General features: G+C 35.4%; 1 protein-coding gene across 3 annotated transcripts in view; it reads right to left on the bottom strand.

The window, feature by feature from the left end:
* Window positions 1-13,030, bottom strand: part of sema5a (sema domain, seven thrombospondin repeats (type 1 and type 1-like), transmembrane domain (TM) and short cytoplasmic domain, (semaphorin) 5A) — a 227,343-nt gene that overhangs the window by 118,087 nt on the left and 96,226 nt on the right. For all 3 annotated transcript variants that reach the window (XR_006923712.1, XM_046834116.1, XM_046834115.1), the window contains exons 5-6: window positions 10,469-10,531; window positions 5,632-5,730 (exon numbers count right to left, since the gene is read on the bottom strand). Coding sequence is in view for 2 of the 3 variants with exons in the window: in XM_046834116.1 (XP_046690072.1) it covers window positions 5,632-5,730; window positions 10,469-10,531 (162 nt within the window). In the remaining variant the exon portion in view is untranslated. The remainder of the gene's footprint in view (window positions 1-5,631; window positions 5,731-10,468; window positions 10,532-13,030) is intronic.

Below are 13,030 nucleotides of genomic sequence, written 5' to 3'. Positions count from 1 at the left end.
TGTTGGTCTACAATAATGTACATAATTCATTATAGTGTTATGCCAATGCATTTCACAACACTTTTAAATAGCAAAACGGAACCCATGTCTTACTCCGTCACCACAATACCATGATATTGTCAATCAAAAATCAATGTACAATCCAATTATTGTTACATTTTTTAACATATAAACAAAGGTTATATATAAGACATGGCATAGACATAGGAGAGCATTTTTTTCATACTTGGCTCAAACTTGTTAATTTTTTCCTAATTAAACTCACTTGTCAAGATACATCACATCACATCGCTGCCATTATGTGAATTGATTCCCAATTCATCAATTGTGCAGCTTGCAAACAAGACATTCCAGTGTTTTGGTTGTTTGCAAACCTAACCAACTAAACTTACAAGCAGAAGGTAAAATAAGATGCATTTCAAATCCCATACTCAAGTACTACCGTATTTTTCGGACAATAAGCCGCTACTTTTTTCCCATGTTTTGAACATTTACATTTACATTTACATTTGTGGCATTTAGCAGACGCCCTTATCCAGAGCGACGTACAAAAGTGCATTGAGTCTCTAGTAATGAATAAGAATGAAAATGAAAATGAACCCCGCGGCTTAAACAACGAAGCGGCTAATTTCTGAATTTTTCCTGGGTTTTTCCCGGTTTCACAAACTTCAAGACAAAAAACTGAGCGACATAACATTAGACCAATGAAATTTCCGAACAGAAACAAAAAACGCACTTCACCTGTGTTCTGAGCTGCACGGCATTGGGAGAAAAAACTTTTCTTTTTAAACGTACGACGATGCCAAAAGAAAAACTCCAGAGATAAATAGTTGTAAAAGGACAGAGAAGGACAGTGAACAATGACTTTCTTGGTCAGCTACTGTTTAGATACAAGCCGTTGTAACGTGTTGAGTCTGGGTAATGGGATAGCTCGCTAACTCCAGTTGCAACAGAAATCATATAAGCACAGACAGCTTTCCAAAACTCGTGCTTTTTTATTTTTTTTGGCAACAGCATTACGGGTTAGTCAAAAAAACTTTCTAACCCGTACTAGAGCATCAGAAAATAATAAGGACATATTCCTCGGTCTTGCACATATGCGGTAATAGCGGAAAAATGCGGCGGCAGGCTATTCCCAAAATACCGCTCTGCTCTTAAAGGAGCCACAACATATTTCACCCGTTACACCATGTAAAAGTCACTGTCTTTCGTTAAAGCCTGTGTAAAGTTCATTAGTTTCAATGTAGACAGTTCGGCTTATAGACAGGTGCGGCTTATATATGTTTAAAATAAAAATCTTTGTCAAATTCAGCGGCTTATATATGGGTGCGCTTTATAGTCCGGAAATTACCGTAATCTAACCCATTTTGTAAAATGAAGAGTGTATATAGTATGTACACAGAAAATTTCACTATGAACTATTTCAACTGAATTAATGCTTTGTGCAGTGTCACATCATGCACACAGTAGTCACAGGTTTGCTTAAATCAACTATATGGGCAAAAATATTGGAACACCGGATTTTCCAGCCATATGTTTTTCTTCCCTAAACTGGAACTACAAAGTTGGAAGCCCACAACTGTATAGGATGCCTTTGGATGTGGTAGCATAAAATTTTACTTGAACTCAATGGTGGGCCATCAAGACCTTCGCTGCTGGTCTAAACGCTATCATTTACATTAATGGCATTTAGGAGATGCCCTTATCCAGAGCGACTTACAACTAAGCAGGGTTAATGTTAAGGGCCTTGCTCAAGGGCCCAGCAGTGGCAGCATGGTGGTGGTGGCATTTAAACCTGTGACCTTCTGATCCAAAGTCCAATGCCTTAACCACAAAGCTATGCTCAATCTTATCAGAATTATTGACTTACTATTTAATTTATTATTCTATTGGAGTTTAAATCCAATAAGATTTCAGATTTCGGAGGCACTCTGAATCATCAGTTTTTATTTCTATGAATATGCATTACAATATTTTCTCTATTAAAGCTGTTGCTTTAAACAATAATATTGCAAGTCGGCGACACCAGGGCCATCTAGCAGGCAAACAATATCTAAATAAATGTAAAAAAAAGGAAATTTGAGGAACAGTCAGCCAAAGCAGTTTCAACAATTCAAACAGCTGAGTTTTTGCATGAACCATTTATACTTTTGTGTTTTCTTTCCTGTAGAATTTGCACAAAAATACACAATACGTACAACTTGCCTTCATTCTAAATGCGCAGGACCCCCCCCCCAAAATGCACACAAAAAATGCCCAGAAAACCCAGGGTCATTTTGTTGATGTTTACAGTCAATGCAGTTGAGACTTGTTGAATTGTGTTCATTGCTTTTCTTGCTTTAGTAATGACATTCATACTCACTGCATGAGATACCTGTCTGTGATGCAGCGCTGTTATACTGCATTTCTCTATAATATTGGTGGTTTCTGTAACTGTGGTATCATAATGATGGTATTAAGACTAATTCAGGTAGAACACTAGTGAAGGCCTAGGTGTGAGATGCACTTCTTCCATGTATTTGTATATTGGTGTCCCAAATGAGATACTGTACAAATATAGTTTGCTAAATAATTGCAGTATAACAGACCTTTTCCAACAAAGCTTCAAATGTAGCATCATTATATTTGCACACATGACAAAAACTCAGTAGGTTATTGTTCAACATTCATCTTTGTACTTGCAACTTGTCACACAGATGTTTACACAATGTGGTTCATTTAGGCAAAAATAAAACAAAAACATTTTTTTAGAACATGTCAAATTATTGATTGCAGACTGAGAACATCATGTCTGAAGCATTCACACTACGTGAGCAGTTAGAGCAGACATGCAGTGAGTAGTTGCTACTCTGGTGGGTTGTAATGACCAAGCGCAAAAATGAGGCAGTAAGTGTCAAATCATGGCTTGAAGTGCTATCCAGCTACTACACTGCCATGCCTAAGCTACAGCTTATGGCACTGCGTTACATTTGCATGATGTAACCCAAAGCCTTCTGTGAATCTATTTTGCAACTGTCATCCAACTATAGTTCATCTTATAGCCTGAAATCCATGGTTCACACTCATGCTGCTGTGCATTAAGTCACAATGTGCTTTTGTATGGTTTTTTATCCTGTTGGCAACAAACTGTGCACGCTTTCCACATTTTAAAGTGGAAAAAAAAAAACCCTGCCACCTTCGAAAGAGCCAATGAGGGGAAGATCATCATTGCAAATAAGCTAACTGTCCCCACTGGCAAAATGGATTTACGGATAATCTCGTTACTAAAAGCCCAGGATTCCCATATGACTGAATGATATGCATGAAAGAGGAATGAAGGAAACAATGTGTGACATCCATACACACAATCGTTTTATTTCTCTGCAATTCAGCCGTATCAAATCCCAGACTACAAAAAAGGAGCTATCATACATTTGGGTGGCCATGACACGGCATAGAGAAAACAAAACTGGAAAACAAAAATGTTTTAAAACAACTAGACATTAAAAATGGTTTTGAAAGGGTTTTTTTCGAAAAAAATTTCAATCCTTTATAATGACATCACGCAGCTGCTGGATGTTAGACACGTGGCGCTTCTCTACCTTCTGCTTGCGGATGCACCACAGGTGCTCAATAGGTTCAGGTCTGGAGACATACTTGGCCACTCCATCACCTTTAGCAAGGTGGTTGTCAGTTGGCGGTGTGTTTAGGGTCGTTTTCATGTTGGAAAACTGTCATTCTGCCTTGTTTCTGAAGGGACGAGTCATGTCACTGTACATGTTGGAATACATGTCTCCCTCAATGAACCTCAACTCCCCAATACCAGCAGCACCCATGCAGCCCCAGACCATGATGCTACCACCACCACACTTGACTGTAGGCACCATCTGACATGGTTCCAGTAATTCATGCTCTTGGACAGGTTGTCTTTAGCAAACTGTTTGCAGGCTCTCTTGTGAGTCAGCTTCAGAAGAGGCTTCCTTCTGGGAGGATGGCTATACAAACCGACTTGTACGGTGTGTGGCGTATAGTCTGAGACCATCCCCTTCTGCAAGCTCTAAAGCAATGCTGGCAGCACTCATGCGTCTTTTTTTTAAAGCCAGATTCTGCACCTGACACACAGCACGAGGACTCAACTTCTTTGATCGACTCTTGCGAGGCCTGTTCCGATTGAAACCTGTCTTAGAAAACCTCTATATGACCTGGCCACTGTACTGTAACTCAGTTTCAGGGTGTTACTAATCTTCTTATAGCATAGGCCATCTTTGTAAAGAGCAACACATTTAATTCTTAAATCCTCAGCAAGTTCCTTGAGGTGCCATGTAGAACATCCAGTGGCCAGTATTAAGGAATGTACTCAAAGCCCCAAATTTTAACTGCTTTAATACAAGATACACAAATTTGTATGGTCCTTTCAAGCAGACAAAAACATGAACATGATTAATAGGACATGTGGCTTTGCATGGTTAAACGACTACAGCTGTTATCACTTTTGTGTGTACTCACATTTGTTGCCAGCTATTTTGACAATAATGGCTGTATGTTATGTGTATAAGTTATTTTCAGGGGACAGTAAATCTATACTGCTATACAAGCTGAAGATACACTTAAATGGTTGCTGAAATGTGAGGGGTGTACTCACTTTTCCGAGATACTGTATATATATATATATATATATATATATATATATATATATATATATATATATATATATATACACACACACACACACACAGGTAGTCTTCTACTTACAATGAAGATACGTTACGATGCCATCAAAGTAAAAAAGATGGTACTATGACCATGACAGCCGTTCCTGCTTCATGCTGATTTATAATTTTCTTTTTCTGCTCCAAACTGATGCTTTTCTTTACTTTTTTCACTACCAGCAGGAGACATAGTTGGGCCCTTTTAAGACATGCTTTTATCACAAAAATTGCTGTTTGAAAGCGTTTGAAACAAAACAAAAAATACACACTAACACTGAGACAACTTTACTTCAACTGTTTCAAATGGGACATCTAGTGAGATACGCTCATCCCAGCTATGCATCCAATGTCTCGTATATCGTACGCTGCTGCCTGTGCCTTTTGCGTGACATTAAAAATATTTTTACAATTTTGTCATATCGCTACGGTCATCATAAATTCGAACCATCATAACTCAGGGACTATCTGTACATATACGTATATATATACAGTATATATAGAGAGAGAGAGAGAGAGAGAGAGAGAGAGAGAGAGAGAGAGAGAGAGAGAGGAAAGAGAGAGAGAGAGTGTAAAAAATATACTTAATAAAGTCTTTCATGGACCTATCTCTGTGTAATTTTCTCAAAAATACAACATGCATGTTGCCCAGATTTTATTGTAACAGAACTTAAATTGAATAGAATGTACTAAACATTTTGCTATTATTATGCCATACGTAACTTAAATATTCAAGCCATGAACATTGCATCAAAACATCTCCAGGATCCTATAAAGTCATTAGAATTCTAAGGGTTAAAATAAGGTCTCGATTCATAAATGAGAATAAAAACCATTTTCCCTGTCATTGATAATGGTTCAACCAACAGAGAAATGTGACAATCCAGGATGTATGACTATTGTAGGTCATTAAGCTGTAAGTAAAATAAAATAAAATTGTACTTACTGTGCGATTGGTACAAATTGGAGTGAAGGCATTTGTGCCACACGTAAAAAGCCTGTCCCCATTCACCAGAAGGACACGGATATAATTTTGGCATTCTTCCTGTATTAATAAAACAAAGTTGTAACACATTACTGAACAAGCCTGTTTAGAAAGAGCAATGGAAGGGCATACAATAATCACATAACATATTCAAATACTTTAAATCTAAAACAAAATTGCATTTAGCTTCTGGGGACAGATTTTAAAAAAAGATCATCTATTATTCTTTTTAATTAACCTGTAATGATCTATGAAAGACATATTTAGCAGAATTAATAGCATTCCATGATTATCTTCATAAAACAAACAAACAAACAAAAAACGCAGTATCATGTTTACCCGCTATATTTTATATATATAAGTAATGTTACAGACCACTCTCTCAGTCACATGACCTTTTTTTTACTGCTTTCTTGTAGTGCATTCCCCAAAAATGATCTTAACATGATTAAGAACACAAATAACTGCACTTGCATGTATCTAGTTTTATGTATTTACTATGTTTAATAGGTTTTAATCTGTTTTTGTTGAAACTGGTTGGAACAGGTTATCTGCATAAAGCTTTTTGGCATTTTTGGGATTTATTGATTCATTGATATATATGTGGGCGATGTCGGCAACGGTGGCTCAACAGTTACGGCTCTAAGTTACTCTAGATTGGGGTACACACACTAGCATTTGCAAAGTTCCAAAATCGAGGCCTTGGACAAATCCTTTTACTGTATCAGCTCTAGGGATGCTGTATCATGACTGACACTGCACTCTGACCACAGCTTCCTAACAAACTGGGATAGGCAAAGAAACAAATTTCACCATGCTGTATTGTATATGTGACAAATGCAGGCTTTTTACATTTTGCAGTACGATTCAAATAACACTAGTTGTCTAAGTAGTGTCTCAAGTTTACAGTGATTCTAAACAAAAAGGGAGAATTTGGTTTTATGGTGTTGAGGAAATTTTGCTCATATTGTATATTGACTTTTTGCACTAGTAGCCTCATTTTTAGTTCAACAACAGCTAGAATAAATTCTAAAAACTTTAATAACCAGTATTGGTTGTAGTTGAATATTGCCCTTCTCTGAGAGAGGTGCATCAAATCACAGACAGCTATGAATATCTATATTTTTATAATAATAATAATAATAATAATAATAATAATAATAATAATAATAATAATAAAATATTTATTATTTATTTAATTGTATTTGTCCAGTAAATACTAATAGTTCTTCTACTTCGTGACATGATACTATTCATATGACTATGTCATATTATTTGTTAACCGATACCTTTTAGAAAGATTTTGCTTTGTTTTATTCTGGCATGTCAAAGAGGCTGTTGTGTTGATTTTTTTGGATAAAAAAAGACTTGTGCTGGCTTCGTGTTGCTGCATGTGTAGGTTTTTCATATGTACAGTATGTCTATGGAAAACAGCTTAACATATTCCTTAATATCAGTCATTTCATATAAATACTTTTTTTTAATATTCAATCAGAACTTCAGAGTTTTCTCTGCACTGCTAATTATCTTTCTTAGGTGTACAATTTGATTTGTATTTTAGGAAATTAAACCTTTTTCAATTGCATTTGCTTTGGTGTTAAGGTCTAGTGCATCTTTGAGCCTACGCTCAATATGAGAAAAATACTCAAAGTATTGTTAAAATCAGTTACTTTAAGACTTTTACTTTGTCATATTGAAATTGGTGAATTTTGTAGTATGATTTACAGGTACACTTCACACCTCTGCCTATGGTCCTCATTGCCATTGTGTCTACAGAAGTTTCTTCAGTCCCACACAATTTATGTAAATTGTGTAAAATCTGTATGTTTAACTTTTTAAACTGGTTGCATTCCAGTCACAATGCATCCCAAAGATCCCAAACATGTGCACAAATCTTTGTTTTTGCCATTACTTTGACATAAAAATTCATTTATATTGTGTTATTTTATTTACCATTTTATCTTAAATTCAAAAAATTGTTTTCAGTGCAGAGAAAAACAATCTTTAGAAAGGCAAGTCTTTGAAAAAAATAAAATCTGGTGAGTCTCTGAAAAACATCAGTGCTTTACCTCAGTCATTCCATATAAATACTTTTTTAATATTCAATTGGAACTTCTCTCAATCTGAGTTTTCTAATTGCACTGCTATTCGTCCTTTGTATGCTTCAGTAAGGCATAAAATTCATCTTGCTTTTCCCTCTCTTTCATGGGGGGTTAATTTCATGTTTGGTTTCTGCAGGGCCTGAGGGATTTCTGAAGGGGTCTGAAACATTATCTTTTAGTTTGGGCCAACACATTTAAAAAATATATTTTTCCTTTTTATTTGCACTAAAATAATTTGCCCAAAAGGCAATGGTCCGCTCTGTGTGTAAATAAAGGCAGATTTAATGTCCTCAAACTCATCACAATGAGACATGTTTATGAAAAGAAAGTGGGGGAAAAAACCCACGGAGAATGTGTTACGCTTCGTGGAATAATACAGCTGCTATGGCTTTTTGCATTATAAACAAATGGAGCGGACTGAAGCACATTAATATCAATCAAAGCTTCTTTTGCTTTTCATGAGTAGGCCCGGAGGGAACCACATGCAGACAATTTACTAGTAAAATTCACATTTTATGAGTTTTCAAAAAAAACATTATAATAAATAAGTAAATGATTGGTTACATAAAACAATCACTGTCACAGACTTGGCAGTACCTCAGCTGATTAAGCCTTCTAATCTTAGCTGTTATAGCTGATACAGTGACAGGATGGAAAACAATTCCATGCAAACAACATCTCATAACCACCAGCACTCAGAGGAAGGTGACTTAGCTTGTAATTCTGAATGATAATCATATGTTGGTCAGCATAGCCCTTATTATAGGCCTTTAACTTCTTCTTAAAACACTTAAACCACATGAGACTGACTAAAATACACCGGGAGCCCTTGAGGTCAAGGCAGGGTCATATACTGAAAAAGTCATTTCAATTAAGATGAAGCATAAAATCCTGCATTAGGGGTTTGATATTGTATAATGCTTTCACATGTATAAACCTGCATTAGATTTATGCTATAAGCATACCATATACATTTTAGAATACACAAAACAAGTTTGCAAAATTGTTGTCTTACAAATAAAATTATTCACACACCATAACAGCCTTTTTTTTTTTTTTACCAGTAATTAGATTATGGTCGTGATTTTTCGTTTTTCTGTAACATCTGTCAAATACACCAATCAGCCCAGACAGGTGAAGCAAATACATTTACAATTAAAATTATGGTATTTGACAAAAGTAAATGACATTAATTTCATTACAGTGGCATCTATCAAGAAGGATGAACAGTTAGAGTAGAAGTTGATGTGCTGGAATCAGGAAAAATGAGCAAGCTTAAGCACCAGACGGAGATGTCTAAACATCTGAGACAGGTCTTTTCCAAAACAATAAGTCTTATAAGGGCGTGTTTAGTGGTTAGCAACTACCAAAAGTGGTCCAAGTAAGGACAACCGGTGAACACTGGCGTAGCCCATCTTGTCTGATCCCACTGATGATTAAATTGTGGCACACTGTAAACTGCTATAAAAGTGTCTGGCAAAGAAAGATGTCCTAATGCAAAGTGCATTACAGCTTTTGCTGCAGACTGATTGGTCAGAGTGTCAATGCTAATCCCTGTTTACCACTGAAAGGGCTTATAATAGAGAAAGAGAAAAGAGGCCTTGTCTAATGAATCATGTTCCAATCTTGTGGATGGTAATGTGTATGTGCATCACCAACCTGGGAAGAGATCGCACAAGGATGGAAACTATGGAAATATCCGAAGCCAGCAAAAGCAGCGTAATGCTTTGGACAATGCTCTAGTTCTGGCACTTATATGCTGTTGCAGACCAAGTACACGTCTTCATGGCATTGGCATTCTCTAATAGCAGTGGCCTCATTCAAAAGGATAATGAGCCTTGCTATACTGAAGAAACTGTTCAGGAATGGTTCAGGAATGGTTTAAGGAACATGAAAAAGAATGAATGGTATTCATTTGGTCTCCAAATTGCACAGATCAAACAGGAGCATGAAAAAGATTTTCGTCTCTATTTCCAAACCGAATTACATATACAGTATCATAGAGGTAACAGGAAAAAGGAAACTACATTGCATAGAAGTGAACAGAACAGCAAGGTTATTGATGCAGCTTATCATGACTGAGTGTGAAAGGGGTTCAAATTTGAAAGGGATTAAACAAAAAAAAATACATAAATACTGAATTTACGCTTACAGGATTTGGACATAAAGGATTAAACAGGGTTTACTTTTAACAATTCAATATATTATACGTGATAAATAAAAAAAATCAGCTTTTAATATGCTTAAATTCTAACTATCATTTGAAATGGTCTCCTATTACTTACACACTGTTATAGTCTTTTACACAAAGCATTTAAGGATTCCCCTTAGAGGGAAGCAAAGTGTAAATGAAAGAGCATATTTTTTAACTTTGGTAAAACTGGGTTAATTTCATACAGAGGCTTAGAATGAGGTTAGCTTTCGAACTAGATTCTAAGACACATTTCTTCAGAAGTGGTTCAGAAAATACAGAAATACACTGAGACACAATTCATCAAGCTAATTTATGCTACATTACAAGGAGCTGAATGCACTTGGAGAAAAGCATGAACTACCCTGTTTACATGATCAGAAAGACACCCATGATAAATTCCCACTAATTGACCTAGGTCAAAGTGTGCTATGCAACCTGAGAACCTCAATTTTCACAACCTTAATTATGTACAGTGACACCAGAATCAAGAGCACACGCTCACCTCTGATTTCCCTCGGCTGAAACAGGCACCTTTGGTGAACTCATCACAATGCCACTCTGCCTCCTGTAGAATGAAAAAAAAACATATTCATAAATACACTACAGCCAAGATGTCAATAAATACATGACAACAAACACACTGATTATCAAGGTTGTCTTTGGATTCGTTATGAATGTGTTTAATGATTTAAGTCAGCTTCAAATAAACATCGTAACAAAGCAACAATACAGAAATAATGATGGACATTTCGATTTCTAATGAGAAAATTACATGCTGTAATAGTAAAACGAAAAACACTGTGAGACATAAGAAACATTGAGAGCAACTTTAATCACACTACCCTTCTGCCTCCTGTAGAAGTAAACACACTGAATGTCTAATTTGGGTACATTATGATAATGGACACCTACTATGTCATGGCATCTAAAAGACAAATGGAGCTCAATGTTAATCTAAATCACTCCTGATGTTTATCGACTGATGGAGCATTAATGAAGTTGGTGAGAGGGCAAATTTCAAGCACTAATGCTAACATTAAAGCAAAAAGCTTTTCAGGTCAGCTTTAGTGAGCAAGATGGATGTTGCTAACATTTTATAAAAAAAAAAAAAATTACTACTAGATGACCAGAGGTCTCAATCTTGTGGGAACTCTCTGGTTGAAAATCAAAGTTAATAAAACAACCCCATGGGCCTATTAAGGCTAAGCTCTCGCCTTCTTTTAAGGAAAATAATACATAAATACGTTTTTTACTTAATAAAATCAGCACTGGCACCAGTCATAATTTTAAATAAAACAAATGGTATTTAGAAACTTAGACTGATTTCTTTCTACCTTAGATTGTAGATTCACACAATCTATAGTTCTGTCTAGTTATTAGAGCTAATTTATTTAAATCACACTTCACTAATACTGTACATCCATAATATGTAAATTAACAGTCTGAAAAGGTGCACATGAAATATGATAGTATAATAAACATAAACGAGGGGGATTACTTTCTTAAAATGTCTCTGGAGGTGAACCTACAAGTAAATAGACCAAGCAACTATTGCCTAATCAAAGTACAAATTACACAAACATCAGAACCGTAAGCTTTGTTTGGTTTGAACTAAAGAGCTCATCTTTTCTGTTTGCTGTAATTGGGGTTTTAAAGAGGCACGGTATGAACGCTGACTTAGAAAACCTGAAATAAAAATAAATAGCAATCACAAGCCTGATTTGGCTTTCAGTAAGTGAATTCTATTGTGCATATTTAATAGCTTATGTCTGTGATGAGACTACACAGTAATGGTTTTGTAATTGTAAGGTAGAGTTACTGATAATTAGGAGAGATTTTAGCACTTTCATTCAATATTATAAACAGATGTCACTTAAACAGAATAGATAATTACATCAGGTCTTTAAAGCTTATATTGCTAGATATAATTTATATAATTTGATATTTAAAGATATAATTGTATGGTTTTAATGGGTTATAATAGAAAATAATGAATTGTACTGGTCTTAATGGAAACTGACTCTAATGGTAAATTATTTATTTATTAAGGACCAATAGAACCGCTTTAGGAATTTGTAGATCACATATTGACTGGAGTATGTTATGTCCTACTAGACATCAGTAGGGAGCATAAAAACATCACTAAACATTTAGATTCTAATAATGAAAAAATTAATGATGCACACAAACACTTTTTAATAGAAAAGATTTGGTAAAGTTTTACAGCCTTTAACGTACGGTTTGTAATGGCATTTGAACTATTACAGTTTCTGTGATGGTTTCTTTGTAACTATTTCTTTATTTATTTCAGCAGGGTTTAATCTAAACCCGAGAACTAGGGCTATATGCTAAAGCACACACAGAATTAGCATACTGCATTTAGAATAATGTACAAATAATGGATCTGAGAACCAACTCCAGTCACACTTCAGGAAACAAATTACACAGCCCACAATACCTGAGAAACTACAACAGTGACACATTGTGCTGAAGTTTCTATTTTTCCATTCTGTTTCACATTCTGCCGTTAACAAACACAAGTTGGTTTTTCTGCTCTACACATTTTAATCAGTCCATGAAGGAAAAGCCCTCCAGAAGGAAAATGTATTTGCTTAAAGGTTTCTCTTTGCTATCTCAAAAGAATTAACAAGGATTTTGGGTTTTATTTCGATATCTATGTCACACAATGTTCCAAAGATGAACTAAAAATCTTCTGAGAATTGAGGAAACACAACAAAAGGAACAACTCTGCTTGGAAATCAGCGCCAATCACAAGAAGTTAAAATAGAGCAGGCTACACCCTGATTGGTGGCTTGCTATGTGTTTGACCAGTTAATTTTTTATCCTCTCAAAAAAAAGGAATGAATGATTTAGCAAAATGTAGTGAAGTTAAAAGTCTCTACAAATGGAAAAACTTCAGTAAAGTACAGATACGTGCAAAAGCTACTTAAGTACAGTAAAGAATTATATTTACTTCATTACTGTTCACCACTGCAAATACTAATGTACTTTCCCAAAAAAAAAAAAAGGAAAACTGCTTCTAGATTTATTCTCTTTTTCATTT

This window comes from Silurus meridionalis, chromosome 21 (genome assembly GCF_014805685.1).
Source record: "Silurus meridionalis isolate SWU-2019-XX chromosome 21, ASM1480568v1, whole genome shotgun sequence".
Taxonomy (NCBI): domain Eukaryota; kingdom Metazoa; phylum Chordata; class Actinopteri; order Siluriformes; family Siluridae; genus Silurus; species Silurus meridionalis.
This window is presented reverse-complemented; position numbering and strand designations above follow the sequence as displayed.